Source organism: Formica exsecta, unplaced genomic scaffold (genome assembly GCF_003651465.1).
Source record: "Formica exsecta isolate Colony F162 unplaced genomic scaffold, ASM365146v1 scaffold933, whole genome shotgun sequence".
Taxonomy (NCBI): Eukaryota; Metazoa; Arthropoda; class Insecta; order Hymenoptera; family Formicidae; genus Formica; species Formica exsecta.
Genome location: NW_021853700.1, coordinates 234,534 through 259,192, shown reverse-complemented (window position 1 = coordinate 259,192; position 24,659 = coordinate 234,534). Strand labels below are relative to the sequence as shown.

General features: G+C 36.6%; 3 protein-coding genes across 8 annotated transcripts in view; 1 reads left to right on the top strand and 2 right to left on the bottom strand.

Annotated features, from left to right (window-relative positions):
- The window catches only part of LOC115245274 (eIF-2-alpha kinase GCN2), a 7,039-nt gene extending 1,165 nt beyond the window's left edge, over nucleotides 1-5,874 (bottom strand). Inside the window, exons 1-13 of the mRNA XM_029823513.1 lie at nucleotides 5,601-5,874; nucleotides 5,283-5,403; nucleotides 5,011-5,180; nucleotides 4,667-4,928; nucleotides 4,036-4,587; nucleotides 3,571-3,945; nucleotides 2,943-3,482; nucleotides 2,631-2,782; nucleotides 2,027-2,469; nucleotides 1,681-1,957; nucleotides 1,075-1,594; nucleotides 443-925; nucleotides 6-352 (exon numbers count right to left, since the gene is read on the bottom strand). Of these exons, the coding sequence (XP_029679373.1) occupies nucleotides 6-352; nucleotides 443-925; nucleotides 1,075-1,594; nucleotides 1,681-1,957; nucleotides 2,027-2,469; nucleotides 2,631-2,782; nucleotides 2,943-3,482; nucleotides 3,571-3,945; nucleotides 4,036-4,587; nucleotides 4,667-4,928; nucleotides 5,011-5,180; nucleotides 5,283-5,339 (4,178 nt within the window). The 5' untranslated portion in view covers nucleotides 5,340-5,403; nucleotides 5,601-5,874. The remainder of the gene's footprint in view (nucleotides 1-5; nucleotides 353-442; nucleotides 926-1,074; nucleotides 1,595-1,680; nucleotides 1,958-2,026; nucleotides 2,470-2,630; nucleotides 2,783-2,942; nucleotides 3,483-3,570; nucleotides 3,946-4,035; nucleotides 4,588-4,666; nucleotides 4,929-5,010; nucleotides 5,181-5,282; nucleotides 5,404-5,600) is intronic.
- Nucleotides 5,875-5,982: 108 nt separating this feature from the next.
- Nucleotides 5,983-7,637, top strand: LOC115245279 (eukaryotic translation initiation factor 3 subunit I). The gene is made up of 5 exons (XM_029823525.1): nucleotides 5,983-6,121; nucleotides 6,294-6,540; nucleotides 6,631-6,911; nucleotides 6,990-7,190; nucleotides 7,333-7,637. The coding sequence occupies exons 1-5, from the start codon at nucleotides 6,119-6,121 to the stop codon at nucleotides 7,579-7,581; spliced, it is 981 nt and encodes a 326-aa protein (XP_029679385.1). The 5' UTR covers nucleotides 5,983-6,118; the 3' UTR covers nucleotides 7,582-7,637.
- Nucleotides 7,638-10,615: 2,978 nt separating this feature from the next.
- On the bottom strand, nucleotides 10,616-24,643 carry LOC115245275. 6 transcript variants are annotated; one of them, XM_029823515.1, is made up of 10 exons: nucleotides 24,467-24,643; nucleotides 20,483-20,742; nucleotides 17,744-17,843; nucleotides 14,783-17,152; nucleotides 14,593-14,681; nucleotides 13,303-13,440; nucleotides 12,424-12,600; nucleotides 11,929-12,051; nucleotides 11,572-11,676; nucleotides 10,616-11,441 (listed from the first exon to the last, which is right to left on the bottom strand). In XM_029823515.1, the coding sequence occupies exons 3-10, from the start codon at nucleotides 17,811-17,813 to the stop codon at nucleotides 11,127-11,129; spliced, it is 3,387 nt and encodes a 1,128-aa protein (XP_029679375.1). In that variant the 5' UTR covers nucleotides 17,814-17,843; nucleotides 20,483-20,742; nucleotides 24,467-24,643; the 3' UTR covers nucleotides 10,616-11,126. The 6 variants fall into 6 exon arrangements, with proteins under 6 accessions (XP_029679375.1, XP_029679376.1, XP_029679378.1 ...); XM_029823516.1 differs by lacking the exon at nucleotides 24,467-24,643 and having other exon boundaries at nucleotides 20,483-20,821; XM_029823518.1 differs by lacking the exons at nucleotides 20,483-20,742; nucleotides 24,467-24,643 and adding an exon at nucleotides 19,716-19,933.
- Nucleotides 24,644-24,659: the final 16 nt, after the last annotated feature.

Sequence of the window (24,659 nt, the reverse complement as noted above, 5' to 3'; positions counted from 1 at the left end):
TTTCCCTTCTCCCCTCGCTTCCTGGACCGCTCTCGCAACATACAGCCACATCGATGCAGCCATATTTACTCTCACCATTCAGATTCTCGCACGCTTCGGTAACGGCAGATACCAATTTATCTAATGATATGCTGATACCAGCACCATATTGCTTTGTTTCCTTACTCGCCATTCCAGTGCGTTCCAAGACTTTTCTGAATGACATCAGCATCTTGTCGTATCGACCACCCGCGGCTATGACATCCTGACCACCTCGTTTTCGTCTATGTTTTAATTCGCAAGTTATCTGATATATCACACCGCTATATTGTTGTACATTATACGTTAATAAAGGTACGACGGTAATAGGCCACTATAACAATATACAAATTTATACAAATATAGTTTACGCAAATTGTATAAAAACATATATATATATTATATGTATATATATGTGCATTACCTTAACACCTAAACCTTCTACATTAGATATTACAGCCTCTATATCTTTCAGGCCCTCTTTGGCTAAGCCTGCGACGTCCCCTTTTCTTCTCGTTATTGTTTTCAAGACACTGGAGATTTTCGCAACGGAACTTTCTGTTTCGAGTAAATTGAAAAGCGTTTCCATAGCTTGATCGGTAAGGCACAAGCTTATCAAGTGCGTTTGGACTTGGAATTTTGTTAATTTTCCATCACGAGCGTCCTGCAGTATAGAATATATATCCTGATATTTATCCTTCTCCACGCCGCAGTACATTAGTACGGCTTGCAACAGTGACGTGTGATTCAAACGCACAATGAAATTATATTCGCGGATCTGCGGTAATTCATTAAAAATCTCCCATATGATGAAAATCAGTTCAGCCTCGGTCATTAAGTTATCTATAGGACTAATGATATCAAAAGCGCATTCATACAATTCCCTTGGATGAAATCCTCCTCGAGCCTACAATTAATACGATTGTTTATGTGTAAGTTTCATTACTACATTATTCGTAAATTGATTTCACAAAATGCATCGAGTTTTAACTTGATATTCAAAAAAGCTGCTTATAAGATCTCTCAAGGCATACATTTTTATCTCTGAAGGCACACCTTTTTATCTCTGAAGACACGTTCAATAGCGTATCTTCGAATATGCGAAATATTGTTCCACACAATATATCGGGCGAAAGGGGTACGGAGATCGTGCGGTATAGAAACGATGCTACCGGTGCGTGTCATCAATTTCACACTGTGCTCGGTAAAGTTAGAATGCTGAACGGACTTGGGCATTAGCAATGGAGTCGTGAGACATATTCCGCCATGCTTTTGAAATATTTCGACAATCTTTTGCTTCACGTTTTCCTGCAGAACTTGCTTTTTTGAGGAAAGAATACTTGGCATTCCCCTAGCGGGCAAATTCATGTCATAAGTAATATCCTCGGCCGGCGTAACGTCTTGCGTGAAACACGACGCCACTAAATATTTATATGCTTTACTTTGAGTATTGGATAATGTATGGCGCACCATCTCTTGCAATTCCGTCTCTTCTAACTGAGGTGGCGGCAAATACGCAGAAGAGAGCAATTCTTGGGCGGTGGGACGTTGACTTGGATCATGATTCAACAACCAGCTGACGAGAATAAAGAGTTTAATTGCATCTTTTCGTTGATAATTGAGAATGATTTATTTAATCTCATAAAAAATTTAATTTTTTACCGTATAATGTGAACTTGATGTGGCATATCTGTTTCCACTATGTCGGAAGGAAAGACGATTTCTTTGGAGCGCAAACTCAATAAAACCTTTACGCGTTCCATTCCAGTAGTTAATGGCTTATACGTCATTTCAAAAAAGATAATTCCCAAGCTGTAGATATCCACCTTTTGATTGTAGATTGCTTTGGCAGTTTTGGCAGAAAGTTCAGGAGCTACATATAAAGCTGTACCAACTTGACCAGTAAGAGATCCCAATTCCTCTATGTCGAAACTTCCACCTAGAGATATAAATTGTATATATAAAATTAATTAATGTAACATTAATTGTTATACACAAATGCTCGTACCTTTCTCGAATTGTGACTCTTTGTCAGCATCAATGGTCTGAACTAAAGTCGATAATATATTAGTCGTTGCTAATCCAAAATCTCCTATCTTGACGTGATCGTTACTATCGAGAAAGATGTTTACAGGTTTCAAATCTCTATGTATCATACCCTGCTGATGAATATGTGCTAAACCTTCTACAATCTCTCGAAATAATCTCCAGACGCGTTCCTCGTCTTCGTATAAATCGTTATCTATGGCAGTTCTTAAAGTACTTTTCTCACAAAATTCCATTTGTATATACATAAATTGTATTTCCTTTACAGTTACGTCTTCACTAGCAGATTCAACATCTTTAGCATCATTTTTTGAAACATCCGGCGTCATTGCAGACTTTTGTGATACACCATCTCTCTCAAACTCGATACTATCGGAAGACTCAATACATAGAAAGGTTCGCATTCTGTGAGACATAATTTGTATTAGTTTTTTTAAAAATAAACTTTTCTTACACAATATATTGTTTTTTTTTTTATACGTATCATGCAAAACATAAAAAGCCAATAAGCTAAATTAAAATATTAATTATAGAATTTTCTGATATCTAAAAAAAAGTTGTCTTACAAAAAGGTGCAATGTTCTTCGCTATCAGAATCAGTCGAGGTATCGCTGTTATCATCACTATCAGTACCATTTGCCCGAGATTCATACGATATATTCCATTCAACGTCGCGTAAAGGTGGAGCAAATTTTTCTATTTCATCATTTTCCAATTGCTAAGAATTTAAATTACTCAATGATACATCATATTATAAGTTTAATTACATTTTTAATATATTTGACGTTTTTTATAAGTTCAACTATAAAATAAGAGAGAGATATTGTTGTTAACTTTGTTATTTATAAAAGCGACGTTATCATAGATAATGTACTTACATTAACTATATCTATTTTATCTTGTGTGGTGGCCGTTCTATCCGAAGATGTGGTAACTGGTGTAAACTGATTATGCTTGGCAGAATCATCCAGAGTAGCACTTTCGATCCATGAATTGTAATAACGTACAACATTCTCATGATTCATTCTTGAGAGCAATTTCACTTCGCGTGTAATCTTCTTATTCAGTTGTTTATTTTTCGGATTCAGTTTTATTCGTTTGATAGCATAGATCCCACCATCTAATTTATTTCTCACCTTCAACACGTCGCCAAAGGCTCCTTTTCCTAACCACTTTAAAACTTCAAATTCGTTCTGTATTCGCGATTGTCCATCCATCGACGGCAAATGCAACTGAATATCGTTATCCGGTTCTTCTGGCTCTAAATCTTTCTCTTTCTCATTATGAACTGGCGTTAAGGGTGATAAGCCTCGTTCTAACGGCGTTTTTATAAAACTATGTTGACATAGCTGTTCCGCGGACCAACGCATTCTCTCATCGTCGATAAGACATTTTGAAATAAAATCTCTCAAGTAAAGCTGAAAAAAAAAAAAAATTATTTAATTCAGGACTGCGCACGTGTCGATCAATTGTCACTATTATACATATTGCATAAAAAAAATCTACCTGTGAGATTTCTGTTAGATCGATTTCTTCTCCAGATATGATAGTTCCTTTCAACAATGAAAGCAATAAAATTCCAAATCTGTATATATCTGCTTTTTTACCTCCTCGACCTTGAATTGTTGGAAAATCGTGTTCAGTCTTTGCTAAGGAGTTTGAATGATACATATCTGATAATCTCTTATCTAAAGAGTAATCGGATAATCTTACAACACCCATGCGATCTATATAAACACTGGTGTCGCGTAAATCTTTATGCACCACATTATTTTCATGGAGATATCGTAACGCCTCGAGAACACCACTTGTTAGATATCTCAATGTGTCGATATCAATTGGAATGTTTGCCATCAAGAAAACCGAGCATGTGGTTCCAACCTACTTTTACACACAATCGAGAAAACGTACTCTTATAATTTTGTAATATGATATTATTACAAAACAAAATATATGCATATTTTTACATACCACAAACTCTTGTAGTATGTAAATTACTACATTGTTGTTATTTTGTAAATATTTCATATTTAAATAATGTACAAGATTTTGATGATGCAGTTTGTACAAATGATTGAGTTCTTGTTCCAAGCTGGCGATTTGTTTCATGACGTGATGTATATCGATAGTTTCTTGAGTAGAATCGCATTCATTCGACACTGCACATTTTAACGTCCACTCCGTGATAGCCAATAATTCTCCAGTAGTCATATCCACGCCAGCGTATACCACAGAACCTTTTGCACTGTGACCCAAGCATTTCCCTCTGTGTACTTGTCTCTCGCCTTTATTACTGTCAAAATGCATGAGCTTGGTACCCCTATGCTCGCATAGCGATCCTTCGGAACTTTCCGATGTGCTAACGCATCTGCGTCTAAAGCGGCTTGTTCCTTTCTCATGCGGAGACGATGGTATGGATCTAAAGACAGTATCAAAATCTGTGGCCAATCGAATTGTTTCTTTCCGATTACGCATCTCGGCTTTCAGAGCTTCCTGACGTTTCTGTATGGCATCTTGCAGTACCTGGTGATAAAATAAAATAATTCAGATTTATGATGTGCACACATATCAACAATACACACACAGAAATATAAATTCAAACCTGTCTTTCTTTATCTTCTTTCATTTGCTTTTCCTGCATTTCATACTGTATCCTTTCCTGATGTCTTGATACCATTTCTTCATAAAAACTACTGTAACCTGGTTTATTATGTTCATGCAAGTATTTTTGAATATGTTGACTAAATTCAAAGATCATAACTTCACCCTTTAATTTTTCTGCCAAGTTCTCAAGTTCTGATGATAAAATTGCCACTTGTTGATGAGACAAACCTCTGCTATCTTGTAATTGAATAATTGGTACTCTAAAATATCATAAATTAATTATATATAAATGACAAAATATAAATTTTTTTATTTGAAAAATGTACCAATATATAAACTTACTCGTCAGGATATTTGTCGCTGCATATAATGTGTAAATCTATTTGCGCATAGATTTCTGCTGGTCCAGACATACCTTTTTGTGGTGTCAAGGTAACAACAATGTCCAAGGGTTGCCATTTTTTCTTATTCTTGTTCTTCCTCAAATCACGTAATTCATCACCAAAAATGGACTGTTATAAACAATAGCATAGAGTCATTAAAAGAAAATACAATACAGTTTAGAAAAAGTAGACTTACGTCACACATATATTCTTGTAAATATATTTTAATACCTTCAAAACTTCTAATTCATTTTGTTGTCGATCCTTACACGATTCAATATGAGACATTTTGCAATGCTGCTATTCACCCATTTTACACAGATTAGTGAGTCTCAGAATTTAATGAAAAAATCTAACAAAAATCTCATATTTAATCTCACATATACATAACATTTCGGTATTATATATTTCGAAAATAAAATTGATATAAAGCGTGATTAATTGGCGCGGTTGGGACGTATACAATCTCTAAGTATGTACATACATTTCGATAAACGCACGTGTAAAAAATACGTAAATAAATCAAATCGAAAAATTCTGTTTCTTCACCTGAATCTCTCACATCACCTCACGTGCAACTACATCGCGGTTTGCTTCGTGATACATAATGTTTGCTCACAAAGTAAGTTTCTTTTGTGTTTCAAATTTGACTAACTCTTTGATCTATAAATTAGATCTCACACAATCGCAAAACCGCATTTGATTTCTCGATATAATACAGTACTGTTGTATTGTACTACTGTTATTGTACAATGTATACAAGTACACACACCGCAATAAAATAACATCCGTATACAACCCTGATGCAATTAATATCTAGATACGATGCGTCGATCTCGATTACGAGTTTCCAATCAGAGTGAAGAATTCTTTGCCCCTAGAATCTCGATTGAGATTCTAGAAATTCTCTATTCGATAGCCAATCGGGAATAGGACATAATTTTGTCGTATAAATATAACCTCGCCCTTATCAATCACGATTTTCTTCGGTGGATGGCGTGGATGTTAGAGGCAGTTAGAGGATAAATCAACTAAAACTGAAGTAAAATTAAATAAAACGCTACAAAATGGTTAGTTTCATTTAATATTACATTAATACATTTATATTATTATCTTTTAGCGAAATCTGTGTTGTATTTAAACTAATAAAACATGTATGACAATATATAACCTCAATGTGACAGATACATCAATTCTTTTTTTACATATATACCGGTATATAAAGGGTATTGTTTGCTACAGAAACCCTTGATGTTACACGGACACGAGCGTGCCATCACCAAAATAAAATATAATAGAGAAGGAGATTTGCTGTTTTCCGCTAGTAAGGATAAGCAACCTAATGTTTGGTATGCCTTGAACGGAGAGCGTCTTGGGACTTTCAACGGCCACAACGGTTCCGTATGGTGCATCGATGTCAACTGGGATACCACACGGCTATTATCCGGCAGTGGTGACAATACGCTAAGAGTCTGGGATTGTCAAACTGGTCTGTATATAATAAAAACAAATATAATTAATATATTTTGCTTGCATATGCAATATATATATAATTATGTTTTTATATAATTTTGTTTAGGCAAGGAGATAGGTCAATTGAGCACAAATAGTTCTGTAAGAGCATGTGGTTTCAGTTATTCAGCAAATCTTGCTGTCTTTTCCACTGATAAAGCCTTAGGTCATCAGTGTGAGATGTTTATCATGGATGTACGAAATGTCGATTCTACATTATCACAAGAAGATGCGATCTCTAGAATCTCTGTCAATGGTCCTAGAATTTCTGCTATATTATGGGGTGCTTTGGATGAGACTATTATTACAGGTCACGAGGATGGTGAAATTAAACTTTGGGACGTGAGGGCAAGTGTCTTTATAGTTACAGTGATAATTATCATGAAAATATCTGGTAATAATTTGGTATGTTTGTAATATTTACAGACAGGGAAGAAGTTGTCCAGTGTTAAAGGTCACAAATCACAGATAAATGATATGCAATGTAACAAAGATGGCACCATGTTTGTAACTGCATCCAAAGATCATACAGCAAAACTTTTCGATAGTGAATCCTTGGTGTTATTGAAGACATACAAGACAGAAAGACCTGTAAATTCTGCCACAATATCACCAATTTTTGATCATGTAAGAAATTTGTGTTTTAGTAATCATCATATATTATATATCATTTTGGAATCCTGGGAAAAGAAATAGAATATTAGTATAATACAGTTAGGAAATATAAATCGAGAACATTATAATTTGCCAAGTAAATATTTTTCTATAGGTGGTACTTGGTGGTGGTCAAGACGCTATGGATGTCACTACAACGTCCGCGCGACAAGGCAAATTTGATTCACGATTCTTCCATCTAGTGTTTGAAGAGGAATTTGCACGTTTGAAAGGGCATTTTGGCCCTATTAATTCTCTTGCTTTTCATCCCAATGGTCGTAGTTACTCTACAGGTGGAGAAGATGGATATATGCGAATTAATAATTTTGATCAATCTTACTTCGACTTCCATTTCGAGTATTAAATTTATCAATTGAAAGATACATTTATATAATAAAATATATATTATTCTACCAAAATAAAATACAGCTGTGTAATCATTTTTCCACACTACATAAATTTAAACGACAAGAGGACTTTACAACAAATTGGATAAAATATATCTAATGATAATAAATTTTTATTATTAAATACATGATGAGAAGTATTCTTATATAGAAGTATCTTAATAATTATATAAAAAAAAAATATCCCGAGAATTCATCATATAAATTATTCATTAAAAGTTATACATAATATTTCAGAGTTTTAAAATAATGTATATCAAATATGAGATCCTAAAATATCTATCAATAAAACATAATAAATTTATCACAATTAATATAATTCGTAAATGTTTGTATTATAACTTTCTTACATAGACGAAATTTTTTTCTATCGATATATACAAGGCGTCCTTTCCAATAATCTTTTTTTCATTTACTCTAATTTTCTTTCGTATTTTTTACTATGTATTTTAATTCTAAATTTTTTTGGCAGATAACAGTGTTTTAGCGCATTTAATTTGTTTTACTTAAAATATATTAAAATATTAAGATTTATATATGGCATTTGATCATGTAAGAAATTTGTGTTTTAGTAATCATCATATATTATATATCATTTTGGAATCCTGGGAAAAGAAATAGAATATTAGTATAATACAGTTAGGAAATATAAATCGAGAACATTATAATTTGCCAAGTAAATATTTTTCTATAGGTGGTACTTGGTGGTGGTCAAGACGCTATGGATGTCACTACAACGTCCGCGCGACAAGGCAAATTTGATTCACGATTCTTCCATCTAGTGTTTGAAGAGGAATTTGCACGTTTGAAAGGGCATTTTGGCCCTATTAATTCTCTTGCTTTTCATCCCAATGGTCGTAGTTACTCTACAGGTGGAGAAGATGGATATATGCGAATTAATAATTTTGATCAATCTTACTTCGACTTCCATTTCGAGTATTAAATTTATCAATTGAAAGATACATTTATATAATAAAATATATATTATTCTACCAAAATAAAATACAGCTGTGTAATCATTTTTCCACACTACATAAATTTAAACGACAAGAGGACTTTACAACAAATTGGATAAAATATATCTAATGATAATAAATTTTTATTATTAAATACATGATGAGAAGTATTCTTATATAGAAGTATCTTAATAATTATATAAAAAAAAAATATCCCGAGAATTCATCATATAAATTATTCATTAAAAGTTATACATAATATTTCAGAGTTTTAAAATAATGTATATCAAATATGAGATCCTAAAATATCTATCAATAAAACATAATAAATTTATCACAATTAATATAATTCGTAAATGTTTGTATTATAACTTTCTTACATAGACGAAATTTTTTTCTATCGATATATACAAGGCGTCCTTTCCAATAATCTTTTTTTCATTTACTCTAATTTTCTTTCGTATTTTTTACTATGTATTTTAATTCTAAATTTTTTTGGCAGATAACAGTGTTTTAGCGCTGTTTTACTGTTTTACTTAAAATATATTAAAATATTAAGATTTATGGCACATATTTTGGATTCTTAATACAGAAGAAAAGAAAATGAGAGAGAGAGAGAGAGAGAGAGATAATATATTTCTAGAAATAATCTTATATAATCACGGATGCATTATGTAATTATAAATATATCAATTTTTTTATATATATTTTGTAATGGGGCGGACAAACTAGGCTTTGAAACATATAGATATTGGGATCGTGCTTTCTTATTTAGATCACAAGCTTTGTTGTAATCTTTAATGAATAATAGTAAGTCTCAAAGTGTAGCACATATTGCACGAGTTTTAGTTCAATGTTGGTACACTTTATTTTTGTAATCATATAATATTGTACAAATTATTACAATAAACTATATATTTCTGTAATTATGTCTGTTTCTTAGTTTTACCAACATGGCTTGCCGTAAGCGTTTGGCAAGGTAGCAGAATTAAATAATACAGCCATACAGTGCAAAAACGCACTATCTTATATTTCTTTTTTTCACTGATTACGATTTTTTCCCTCTAAAATTATATCCTACAATAACGTACAAAAATTATCGGGACAAATTGAAATTACTAAATTAAACCCGCGTTAATTTTTTTAACGACTATCTACATATTGATGTAATCCTATAATCGTTCAGGAGTGTATACAAGAAGAAAATGAAATGAATAGTCTCTTCTTGTACTACACTATTGCTCTATACTATTATAATTTTACATATTTATATATATAATATCGTGTGTTTTTGCGAACGTTTTATATTATATATATACATATATAAATGTAGATGTACGCGTCGCGTTGTGTGCTAACAGGATCAATGTTCCGTTTTATATTCACGTTTATCGTTTATCAGAAAAAATGTATACACGAGTGTGTGTATTTGTGTGCCATCCTATTTTATTGATATATTTCTTTATATTATATCCTATATTAATGTACATTTTTGTTTGTTCTTATAAGAGCGCAAAAATAAAACCGAATATTTTCTGCTTTTTATTACAATATACGTGACTAAAGGGGGAGGGGGGGAGGGGGTGTCAAACTTATGTAGTAATATATAGATATACAATTTACACAAATTCCAATTAAAAAAAAAAAAAAATTGTTTTTCGTGTTTTACATCATAAATTATTCCATATACACACACAGTTTCATGAAATATCATAAATAAAAATAATGACGATAATTTCACTAACTGTTAATTAAAAAAACGTATGATAGTGAAATGAGAATACAGTTTGTATACGATTTAAAGAACCGCGTGGTAGCTAGTATACACTCGTCGTTAGTACCTGTGTAGTACTATAGATTCGCGTGACAGTCGAGGGCACTCTGGTCAATTAGTACAATTTATCGCATCGTATATCATTCGGAAACCGCTCCACAAACATGTTTTATCAAACCCGAGATTGAGGACAGTTTCATTATCCCGCGAGTCATATTAGCGTCAATAACAAAATAGAATAAATTCGAATATATATTTATCTTAGAAAAAGAATTTACATTATAGAGAATTCGCTATGTAATAGAATAATCCGCACGCGTTGCGACGTATCGAATGTAGATATACTCTGTATATCGTGTGCGAGAGAGTCCGTGTTACACATAGGCGTTTATAGGTCGGGAGTATGCAGCTCTAGGAGTTAACCAAGGAGTCAGACTGAAGGCCACCCTTTAATGTTTTTTTACAGTCTATTTTATGTAGGTCCGATAACAACAATAAAAATTCTTAAATAAATATATCGGTGTAATCATTGATGGAATATTGTTACGCAGTCAATTAGATTCCTGTCGTCATAAGAGTCATGTTTTCTTTCCTTTTTTTTTTCCTTTTTTTCCCCTTTAGATGTTTTTAAAATTCGCGTCTTAAGCATAGTATACACATGTACACGGCACATTAATCACTGTACATTTGCCAGTGATTGGTATGGAGTACCACAAAGAGTTATGCAAAATTCGATCAGACAAGACACAGGTATCACTCAAGCTCATCATTGCTATTTTCCCCTGCCTTGAGTCGCGCCGGATCTAGTTGTGGGTTTCGCCGGTTGCGGGATAATCGTAATCTCATCGTTAATCTTCAATGGTTTTAGAAGCGAGTCATTCGATCTGGACGATGGAGATGCAGGCGCATTCTTCTTATCCATTACTCTCTTCGCAACGACACTGTGCGCTGAGTACACGTGATTCTCGAATTGCTTGTACATTCCGAATGTGGCAGTGCAAACTGTACACTTATACGATAGATGTGCTGGCTTTAATGTCATTCCGTGATCTCGAGCAACATGATTTAATAATTTCCATTGATATACCTGTGAAATCAATACACATAGCTCTTAACTACTAGTTCATCGTTCATGCCTTCGTTTATGTTCTCTTTCTCTCGAAATAAGTACTCTTTACTTAAAAAAACGTAAAAAGATGTGAAAAGAGTAAACTTACTTTGCCACAAGCCGGACAACGACCTGCATCCTTTCCTTTATTCGCCGCTTCTTGCATGCTGGATGTGACCAGCCCGTGAGATCCCAACAAGTGTCTTTCCAAACCCTAAGAGAAAAAATGTAATTATTGTGCAACTATTAACATGAATACATTTATTAGAAACGGCAACACAATCAAATCTCATTTAAAATTTATATTTTACTCAAATTAATATAGACAAAATGTGGCTGTGAAAATATCAATCTGTATTTTCCTATACATGCAAAAAAAAGAATAATGTAATTTTTCCTACATTTTAATTATAAAATTGTTTAAAAATTTTTCATGTTTTTTTAATTAATTACATTAAAATTTTACCTGATCTGTAAAAAATCGGAATTGGCATTTCTGGCAGTTTAATGGAGGTCTATTGTAAATCATCTTTGGATGTATTTTTACTTTGTGGATCCATTGCATGTGATTTCGTAATTGTTCTAGATCCTAAAATAAATATAATAAGTTGTAATGCAAAGTACTTCAGAAAGATTGAGTGCTATTGTATACATGGTTTTATAACATCTGCTAATAATAATTAATCTTATCATCTATTATATATAATCTTGTCAGTGTGTAATATATAGTGTAATCAGAAATATATTTTTTATTTATATTACTGTCATGAATTTGAATCTATAAACTCAACTTATATAATTTAAATAATAAATTCTATTCGATAGTTATAAAAAAATATTTTGATGGAATTTTCATATCTCTTTCTTAAAGATGTATACAGCTTTTGAATGTAGCTCTGATTACTACATAGGAATAAAAATATACAGATTTATTGTGTATTACTTTACTATTGTGTATTACCTTAATATATCCATCACAAATTTCACATATAACAAATGTATTTTTTCCTCCAGATTTTGAAGAAGTTCCTGATCCTGGAATGGAGGTTTGAGATGTCGTACGTGGTAATGGAGTAATAGATATACTTGGCTGACTCAACAGCTTTGCTGTGGGATTTTTCGGACTGGTTGTTGTGTTCTGAAAAATATAAAGTACTTGTGTTATTTAGGAAAAGTCGTTAATGTAATGTTACTCATAAATCATATACTGACAAATATCTTTCATTAGTAATATCCACCTGAAAAATCATACATCAAAGTAATACATTTCTTAGATTGCTCTATCTCCACATAATGTCTATATGTGTGTGTGTATTCTTTCATCGAATTTTATAACTAAAAATCAAAATTCTATTTCTTGCAAAATCTAATAATTAGTTCAATCTCTTGATTCATTTTTTCCTATAATGACTATGTAACACAATTTATTACTTCTTTAAATATTAAAATAAATATTTGTTTTTTTGTTAGTAAAATTATATATACATATTAATTAGTGTAATTGTGTACTGTTATGTTCATATGAACGAATGAGTAAAAAATGAGAATTGGGAATATATTTTTTAGACATATATTGAATATTACTATGTGTACCATTAATTGTATAGAGATGTATATAATTGGTCTATAAGAATAAATATATGGGGAAGTGTTTGTACGTTAAGTATTAAATCTTCTAAGTCTTTCTACTGCAAATTCGTTTGATTATAATCAGAGATTTAAACAATATTATAAAAAAGCCTTTTGTTGCACCCCTGCAAAACACATCATTCATGCGATCTCACATATATCATGAAATTAGTTATACTTTCTCTCCTGTTACTTTCCAATATTTATTTACCTGTGATGAGGACAACCTAGACAGAGAGTCGATTACGTTGGGTACAAGTGCAATTGGTGTGGGTTGACCGGAACTGCCGCCGCTACTGCTACTCACTCCCGAGACAGCCGACATGACAGTCCCAGAACCACCCACCACCTGCCACCACCCATATATCTTTTTTACTAGTTCTTGGAGCCTCGAGTGTATTTAAAGTGTGACAATTTGAGTGTGTACGCACATTTTCATCATTACGAAAAATCGGAGAATAGATATGTTATAAAAAATTAATACATTTATATTATCACGTCATTAAATAACTTGAATGTGACAAAACAATATGTATGACTAGGATTTAGTTATTCTCAAAATAATTTTTATTCAAAAGTTAACATAGAAGTTTTCTTGCAAACATATAAGATTATATAAAATATAAAAATGTTTCATATTATTATGAGTATTTGTCATTTCGCGAATTACAAATAAAGAATAATTCTTCCTATATTAAAATAATAAAAAATAACTTTTTAATAACAAAAAATTAGCTCACATAAATTAATATTTACATCATAATGCATATACTATATCAAACACTAAAAATTTAACAAATATATTTGAAAGCTTTTCTACCCTTGTTTTGATTCTAGTTTAAACAGCATTTATAAATATACTTTAATATAGTTTATGCTATTCTGCCTTTGTTGAAAATTGTTATATAAGAGATACCAATTTGTAATATAAAATATATAAAATGTAATGATATGCATGCTCTTACAACTAAAAAATTTAATAAATTGTATTATAGCATAATTTTTTGTAGTATACATATATAGGTATAGTTTAATATGAGAAAATATGTAAACTTTTATGTATAATATGTGAATTGTGACTTTCTCAAACTTTTTTTATATTACTTAAATTTAAATTTAAGAAGGGCATGACATTTGTTATGATTCATCATTCTTGTAAGCAAGTATTTTAACAAAAAAATATAAAAGTACGGGAGCCTGCAACAAATTATATATCCAACTATTGGGTGTGCAAAGCTCTTTCTAAAAATATAATAACAATAAATATATGCGGCCACATTTGCAACATGAATAATATTTTAAATTAAAAACTCGTTTCGCTCATTTATTGCAACATACTCTCTCTTCGATTTCTATGAAAAACGAGTTTACGACTTTTAGTCCGCTTCAATTTTGGCCAATCGAATTTTACTTCTCAAAATTCGTCGGTAAGTTTAATTGTTAGTGTTTGCGTATACATAGCAAAGAGTATATATTTATAAAAAATAAATGCTATTTTTACCTGGAATATTTGATTACTACCAAACTGGTATGACGTGGGTACCAATAAACCGGAAGATGTAGGACGATACATCATTCCTGCAACATTGTCTGAAATACGATTTACATCAATATTGTATAATATATAAAAATTGCTCTGTATGAGAAATATATTCTCTCATATTATATTGTATGTGTTTACAAAAATTTACCTTGCCGCATTGCAGTGGCACCCGGCCGCAACGTTTTCAGATCGGAATATCTCGGCTGCATCGGCGGTCGCCCTCTTCCACGACCTGTGATCGGCGCTGGTAGTAATTTTGGTAGCAGCGGTTGCGGCCCCTTAGCGCTCATCGCCATAGCGGCGAGCGCATTCGGATTAGTCGGGCCGACGGGTCGCGCACGATTTAGTCTCGGTATTTTAGCCGGCGGCTCCCAGTCCGCGGCAGGCTCCAAGTTTCTCTCCGGTCTGAACTTCTTCGTACAGGCGAGAATGTGTCGCGTCAATTTGCCCTTCTGATTGTCCTCGAACGGACAGTTTGGACACTGATGGAAAGCCGGGCCACGCTCCAGTCTACCGCGAGTATTGTGCTCTGCCTCCATGTGATATAGAATATCGTGGGGACTACGAACCTCCATCGGACAGAAGTTACACTTGTAAACATAGTTGCGCATATGTGGAGTCTCTAAATGATGCTGCATGACTAATGTCGATTCTGTTTTAAAACTACAGAACTCACATTTCTTCATCTCTAAATGGAATGGTTCGTTATTCTCTTTACTAAACTCTAGATTCTTGATAAGCGAATTTATAGCTAATTGAGTTTCGACCGATGTGCTACCCTTGCCTTGCTTACGCTTTTGAGTCCGTAAGAGATCAGTTTGCACAAACTCCTGTACAAGATTCATCCCGATCTGCATGAAAAACTTGCCCAATGGCAAATCGAAGTATGTCGGTACTTTATTTCTGTCATCTTGCCTTAGTTCGCCTTGTCTGTCACTTATACTACTAAATCCATGCTCGGTCAGGTCTATTGAATTGTCACTTCCTCTGTCGTCTCCCTCTCTCTTGCTTCGTCCCTCGCTTTCACTCTCATCAGACTTTTCATTGCCTTTTTTATTAATATCTAAAGAATCCTCCTTATGCTCTTCATTATCCTTATTTTCGTCGACGACTCTTTTCAACTTCTCTTCCTTTTCCCTCTCCTCAATATTTTTCTCCAATTTGGCGACAAATTCTTTTAACGGTCTTAAAGGTGGTTTCTCGTATACGTAAGGTACTATGAAGGATGGTGCTTCAACCACAAACATGTCATCGGTCAGTGTCGGTAAAATCGGCGGTACTGTCGGCGTAACCGTAGTCATACTACTAGTTTTCGGACTCAGTTGTGCCGTCTTCGAAGTCATTGGTACTGGTGTGATGGTCGTCCTCATATTGGGATACATTGTCTGTGTTGTCATACCACCCACCGGAACAACTGAAAAGGAGCTAGAATTGGAGATAGAATGATGAGGCTTGCTGTTACTCACAGGGACTCCACCGCGTCCTGAAAGAATTGAATTTGTATCTATTATGACTAATGTAGGTTCTTTCTTTCCACCCTTGATAGATTTACTACCAGCGGCGATCTCCACCAGACGCTTAGTATCGTTAACAACGATGGTAGTTTTACTACTGTTCTTCACTGGTGATTTCAGTTTAGAGTTTTCCTTGTCCTTACTGTCGATACCAGCTAATGGATCTTCTGGCTTAATCTCTTCTATATCAGATCCATCGTCGTCTACTTCCTCTTCTATTTCTTTCTCTATGTAGCTTGTTCGTTTAATATTGCGCGAACTTCTTCTCGGCGTAATATTACTAAGATCTAATTGTTTTCGCGGTTTTCTTTGTTTTGTAGGATCTTTGAGAGCACGTGGATCTGAAGCATTATGACCATTGTTCTTTGCGCTATCTGTTATTTCTTCGATATCTGGACTGTCACAGCTTCCATTCTCTTCGCAGAGCTTGATATCCGACTTCTCCATGCTGCTGTCAGCAAGTTCACTACTGTCACAGCTACAGTTTGACGACATATCATTATCTTGCTTTTCGATAATTTTTTTCGAAATAAACACATCGTCATTATCCAATTGTATTTCCGTAATGCTTTCATCAAGACACTCGACATCAGAGTTATTACTCTGTTCGTCTACTTCCATAGCTTCACAAGATGTGTTTTTACACTCAGATGCAGTTTTAGACACTTCACTAGAATTGTTCGTCTCACTGACACCATCCGACAATTTGGATACTTTAAAGTCATTTCTCGAGTCAAATATTTCACCCTCCTGACTATAGTTACCTATTGCTTCATTTTGCTCACTATCTTCATCTTTTTTTTCTTGATTCTCGATTTCTCCTTCATCTTGACCATCCTCGTCATCATCCCCATCCTCTTCATCATCCCCATCTTCTTCGTCACCCTCTTCATCTTCCGTGACAAATTCTTTTGATATATTCTTGCTTATATTGTCACTAATATCCATGTACTCTTCGTTGTCAGCGCTATAGTTTCCGTTGACACCATTTGGAATAATCATATCTGCAAGTAATCATGAAATATTTAATTTATATATATAATTATTATTTACAAGATAAATAATCCCTTTCTCAGCATGGTAACAATGATGTGTGTATATGACAAACATATGTGTCATATAAATTAGTTCTAATTAAAGAAAGTTAGTATTTCTCTCTCTTTCCTAATTGAAAAAAACTTTAATTCAAAACATATGCAACAAAAAATCACTATTTTTCGCAAGCAATAATAACTGTGCAGTTATAAACTGCAAAATATTATACAAAAAATTATACAATTATACAATAAGACATACAATATAATTCTCTCCAATCATTCTAGCACAAATTTTCAAGTTGGTAATAAATCGTAAAATGTACATGAAAGAAAAAGTTACATACAATTACCAATTAGCAAATCATATGATATATAAGGGTATATTAAATGACTAGATCCACTTCTTATAGGAATTACACTGTGACATGGCAACATAGACAACTCCAATGACAAGAGATCTATAAACCCAGAAGATTCAAATTCGAGAGTATTCAATAACCCGCCAAAGTGTCCAGAGGCCGAAGAACCAAGGTGTAGCCGCGAAATAGGCATGCTCACCTTTCAAGTGTCTGTCGGGACTGCTCCTAGACGAGTCCTTAATACCAGGCTCCTCCAACGTGCCTTCCATGAGTCCACCGCGGTTCGCCGCGCAGTCGATCTAAACAATTAATGATACCACACTGATGACAATCGACGGCGCAAGGAGGCGAGGCGAGACGAAGCGCTCTGCCGCACGCTCTCAACCTCCTCGCGGCAGGTAGGCGGGCGGGGGTGCGGGAGGGAGGAATTTTTAGCGGGGCCGAATTTTTCAAAATGGCGCTGCGAATTCCGCACTTGCGTCCGCTCTCGCTCCCATAACCAACAAACTTCCGACCAGCCGTCCCGAGCTGGAAGGGGGTGGGGGAGAGGAAGGGAGGTCTCCGAGCGGCTTTCGAGTGAACGCGACGTCGACGACGGACGACGATGATGATGATGACGACAACGACAACGACGGCGTCGTCGTCCGAGGCTCCGGAACGTCGTTCAAAGTCCCGTTTAGCGGTCCCCTTTAATTCTTAATCCTCGTCGTGAACGAGTCCGTCGTGCTGCACGCGCGCACACGCGAACAAACTGACGAGCAAACGGATGTACGGACGGACAGACGAACGGACGGACAGACAGACGGACGAACGGACGAACAGACGAACAGACGAACAGACGAACAGACGGACGGACGTGCTGCACGCGCGCACACGCGAACAAACTGACGAGCAAACGGATGTACGGACGGACAGACGAACGGACGGACAGACAGACGGACGAACAGACGAACAGACGAACAGACGGACGGACGGATGGACGGGCAGGCAGGCAGACGGACGCGCAAACTAACGAGTGGGTATTCGAGAGTCCTGGCTTTCGCGCGAGAACAGTTAGCGTCGTCTCCCAGTCAGTCACCTGCGTTCACTAGCCACCGCTAGCGTACGCGAGTACCAGTCAGTCACTCCGTCAGCCAGTCGTTGGTCTCGACCCTCCGTGCACGCCGTATCTTTTTCTCTCTCCTTCTCTCCTCTCTCCTCTCTCAACCTACCAACCTCCTACACTCAGAAAAAGACCTCGCGGAATATACATGTATATGTGTACGCAGTCGACTGCGCGCGCGCGCGCGCGCGCTGAGCTTTTTAACGAGGCGTCTAACATGCCTGCACACGATGATGACGACGATGATAATGACGATAAAACGATTTGTCAGTTACAAAAGTTTCAAAGATTATATACATATATTTATATAGAATGCTCGCGCCAACTCGGACAATCAAATCGATCTGGAAGAGCACCGCTGTTTCGGTAACTACATACGTCGCCCGCGGGTACGTCGTCGTCCACGAGCGTGACGTTCACGAGTCCTTTTCGCGACGTACCCCGGCGTCGTCCAGGGGAAAGGGAGCGGAAAACGAGCCGCGCGGCTCGTCATCTCCTGCGCCGGGAGAGATGAGGGGGAGAGGAAGTCGGCGAAGATTTCAGGCGCCGATCCCGGAGACGTTGCATCGAACGTGCAACGTCCGTACGTTAAGGTTATAACGTGCGCGCGGGACGCGTCGAGGTTAATCGCGGGACGACTGTCTCTTTCCGAGATTGAACGTCAAGTTGACAGATCGGCCGGTCTTCGCTTACCTACTCGCGGAGAAACGGGGAGGGGGAGGGGGGGAGGGGGGAAAGATCGGGCTCTCTCCATCGATGGTGCTTCGAGAAGCGACTCTTTTTCATCCCGCGCGCACGTTTTTCTCTTATCGTAGCTCACGGTATCACTAACCTGATACATCCCGCTCGAAGCTGCCCAAGAGAATCGTTCCCTCCCCGATCTAGGCAGAGTATCGTAAGAGATACCGTCGCGTCTTCGCGCGCGCTCTTCTACACCTCTCTACACTTTTACCCCTCTCCTTCTCTCTCTCTCTCTCGCGCGCACGACACGTCTGGCTGTCTAGGTCCCGATCACGCGGATTATACACAAGGTGCATGCGACGCGAGACGGCACCCAAGCGATGTTTACCGCGTCGAAGGCAAGGGCCCTTCGTCCTGGCGCGGCGTCCTCCCGAGGGCGAAACCATGCGCGCTTCACCCTCGCGAGAAGGTGTCCTCTCCCTCTCTCTCTCTCTCTCTCGCGCGCGCGCGCGCGCGCGAGACTAAGAGATTCCTCGAGGACGATCTACGGATTTCGTCGGAAAGTACACTCTCTTGTACGCGATGCACTGCTCGACGCGCCGAGGACGCGACGACGCGCGTTCGAGAGCGCAGGAGTGCGGATAGACAGNGGGGGGGGGGGGGGGGGGAAGAGAGAGACACGCATACATCAGTCAGAATGTAAAAGCTCGTCCACGGCGACGCGACCGCGCGCCACTTAAGTTGCGGTCACACGTACATACGAAGACACGCGAAGCAATGCGGCCGAGGCGAACGGCGAGGATCATCATCGAGCCCACTCGTGACGCCTCTATATATTTCTCTATGCTTTTTACCATCCGCTAATCTTCGAACACGCGTCGGATTCGTTCCGTTTCCAAGTGCACGAGATGCAGGAAGTAAAGCTATCGCCGATAGAAATCCGGAGTAACTTTTTTCCAGACAGAGATTGAGGTTAATTTCCAGAACCTCTGTCCCTTTCGAAATATGATTAGCGTTCTCTCTTTCTCTCTCTCTCTCTCTTTTCTTCTCCCTCGACTCAACCGATTGTTCGTCTAATGTCAAGCAGACGACTCTGTCTCTTGAGAGAAGAACCTCGATCGAGTCAACGGCGATGTATGTGCGATGCATACTCACCTAGAAACGAAGAGCGAGAAGAAGAAGACGACGACGACCACCACGGCGACGGCGACAACGGGGTTGTCTACGCGAGCATTGGACGACGCAACATCATCGCGTGCACTCGCGATCCTCGTCGGCGGCGACGATGATATTGTCCACTTGGGTCGCTTGCTTGGCGCGCAGCAGTAGTAGTATCGTGTACTATTCCGATATTACTCGATCGTTCACAAGTTGCGGGGGATAGAGCACGATTACGCGATTTATATTCCCAAAATCTGTAAATAGAGTGAACACATTCATCGCGATGATGATTGTCACACTAGAGGGCAGGCGCGACGGGACGGGAAGCGTGAAAAAGTTATGCGCCCCAGGATCGTAGCGCAGGGTAAAGGCCTATCCACAAACGAACCTGCATATCCGCGTAATGTGCACAGAAAAATCGACCAATCGCGCGTCAGATACGAACGCAATATACAGGGTATATTCCTCCGCATTAGGCGCGCGATTAGTACCTTACGCGGCTTATGCGAATGGATAAGACTTTAGGTCTTACAGCTGCTTTTTTTTTTTTTTATATATAAGAAATGCGATGAGAGGAGAGGAGATGAAAAGGAGAAGCGAGGGAAGGGTCTTCTAGGAGAGAGAGATCGTTATCGAATACGTCTGGTTTTTGCACGATTTCTGTATTAATCGCTTCCCTGATTAAACTGCGAATATATTTTATTACATCTTTTAGGAAAATGTACAATAAAACGTAAATAAATAGGTATAATATGTGTATATATATTTCCACAAAATATATATACTTTATTACACACATTTTTAAAAAAATTAAGAAATAAAATTTTACATTTTAATAACATCATCTTTTTGTATATCCAACAGGGAAGAGATTAATTTCTAAACAATGTCATTATGTCATAAGGAAACGTGTAGTACCCTACACATTCTTCAATTCTTAAATGTTCTCAATTTTCATTGCTCTGACTGAAACAGATTAATTTACCACAAGTTCTCCAATTATAAGAAAACAAGTGTCAAAAATGATTAATTAATAATTAATTATGTATATACATAACCATCAATTAATTAAATATATAATTAACTTTCGTAATACACAATTAACTTTCATGATACTTGAAGTTTGATATCCAAGAGAATAAAAGAGCGTTTTTTTTTTGTGGATGTCATCTTGCGGTGCCCCACGTTTCCTCTAGAGTTTGACGATTGCGGCGAACGCGAGGCGTGTTTGTGTGCATATATAAATATGAGGGCGAGCACTCGTTCGAAATCAATTTCGGGGTTCTCGTCTTCTCTGCATGACGCTTTTAACTGTTGAAATCGTTACAATGCGCCGACGGTACACACAGCGTTGCCAAGTTTACACGCAAAATCAATGCCGTATAATAAAAGTAATAATAAAGCCGTTAAGTAAGAGCGAATCCCCGCACGCTAAATAGCTTTTTTTTTTTTTTTTTATTGTCATAACGGGAGAACGCTCGCGGAAATCGCTACCGATCAAATACATCTCGCTGCGGAACCATAATCCTCGAATAACAATTTACACAATCCTGTCTTCCAATATATTTTTCTCAAAAAGATATTTATAAAGTATATTGACAGTTAATCTTTCATTGTATAACATTAGATATTTCTCTGTAAACAAAACGCAAAATATTTCCAAAGAATGGTTAACTTATTAGAGATGTTTCTTGTATGTATATGTCTGCAATAAAATCTTTTAAACTGCATAAGAGAGTTTCTAGGTCAATAACTAAAGAATTAAAAGGATCAATGCAAGAATAAGATAACCCCATAATATTGAAGGGTTTATTTTTCCAAACTTGTTATACTTTAAAAAAATATTCAAATTTAAAATATTTAAAAAGAATATAAATGTATAGATAAGAGAGATTATATTTTATAAAGCTTTGCCTTTTTTAAAAATTTAACATGGTTTGAGAATAAGTCCTTTGATCTCTAAAATGTTTTAAATACAACTTTACATCTCTAAAGTGGATCTTCCACATCATTCACTTACCTAATTCTTGCACCAAAACCTACAATTTTAATCGTTATTTATTAAAAGCGTTATTCAAAGTTGCTACTAGAGTTGACCTTTCATCGTTTGCGTTTATAATAGTTGCATCTGCATAAAAAATTGTTTCCTTTCATATCGTAACATTGTGACAGTTGATTATAATGCGTATAATGCTTTTTCGTTACAGAAACTATTCTTACAATTAATCGCATGATGAAGTTAGTCGTTTTAATTTTTTTTTCGAAATGATATTCTTGAGAAAAAAAAAGCAATAAAGAATCACAGCGTTTATGGCGTTTCTAATCCCTTTAAGGCGGGAAGCAACGGAGAAGGAAGCAAACGTGTTGGGATAGTAATATGCGTTTCTCACGATTTCACCATATCTGTTTAACAGGCATAATTCAATCTCCCCGTTATACTTTTACCGTGGTAAACACACCTTTAAAATTTGCAGCGACATTTGCGGAAAGCTTTTATCACTCTAACAATGAAATAAAAAATATTTTCTTGTACAATCCGGGGCTGATAATTAACTCTAATGAGATCATGCGTTAAAGCTTCGAGCAATATTATAATTAATTAATGTATTAAATATCAATAAATGTATTGTGCATTCGATAATTGTGACAATATGCTAAAATAGAAGCTACAATTAACAAGTATTTAAACGCGAATAAACCGTTTATTGTCTCGCGAATAATCAATTTTAGAAAAAAAAAAAAAAAATCTCAATTTTCATGGAGTGAATTTTCGCTTTAAATTGACGTTTCAAATAGCATTTAAAATTAGCGCTTAAAAAGCATTTAAAATGAGGATCCTTTAAATAAGTAATGATCGGACAATAAATAATAAAATTTCGATTGTCAATTTCAATTAAGATAGTTTAAATTAAAGCTAATTATTTTCGAAAAAAATCGATTTCAGGTCTTTTGAAAATATATTTTTCAAGCCTCGTCGATATTCCTACGACTAGTAATGTTAATAAAAAGAAGCTTGTAAATAATGAGGCCAGTGTCCTCATTCTATTATAAACGATGCGAGAATATCTTGTTATACAATGCTAGTTTGTGTGTGTGATTCTTCGATTCTTCTACCTACAAATTCCATTCTCGTTAAAATAAGAGAGAAAAGCGAAAGAAATAATTGACATAAACATTAAAGGGATTGATCGCGATGAATCATCAATGAAAGAATGTAGATAAGGAATGTACGAGGTCCATAGTTATATAAGAAATCATTCTTATCTTCACGGATTTACAAATCAAAGCCAATTATAACGTAACGAAAAAGAAAAAGAAAAGGAAAAAAAAAAATAGAATAATTTCGTCGACCGATTTAGCGTGAATAAATTCAACGACTCAGGACTTGGACGCCACTGTTATCATCAAAACTCCCTATCTAGCCTCCATTTTGGGTTCCTGGCATTGTTTACCGATGCAAACGTGTCCGTCGTTTACGGCCTTGCATCGAGAGGAGGTTGGTACACGTACGTGGATTCGCTCGTACAAGCAGATCTCACGCTTAGAGGGACGGGGATAAGAAGAGGGGAGAGATAGAGAGGAGACGCACCTGGGGAAGACGATACGATCCTGATCGCATGGCCCCCCCCCCCAAAAAAAAAGGGAAAAAAGCACATAAAAATCCGACAGACCAACTGATCCAACACAGACTCGCATTTGCATTTCGGGCACACGCACTTTCTTTCTCGTCCTTACATGCAACACACATACACGTACGCACTCATACTGTCACGCACGCATGCCACGGCCGCGAGCGTGAATTGGTCGGAGCTCCCGCCATTTCTCTGCCCGTGACGGCCACGACGTGCCGTGTCCGTCGAACAGCTGCCGCGCGACCCCGGTATCGTCATCCCCCCTGTGGACGACGGCGATCGCTGCACGACGACACGCACAATCGTCTCGCGTCGGATTGCCGCGCTTATTTAAATTCGCACTGACCGTGTCGTTCGGCGAACAACCGCGGCGGCACAGGCGGCTCATCCCAAACGTCGTCGCCCGCGGTACGTCGGCGATTTTCGTGCGAAAGCCGTGGACCCGCTCTTGCGTGCACTCGCGTGTTTACTTGAGACGCGACGCGACGTCACCGATCCGCTCCTCTTACCACCGTCGACAAAATTGGCCAAGATGGCGG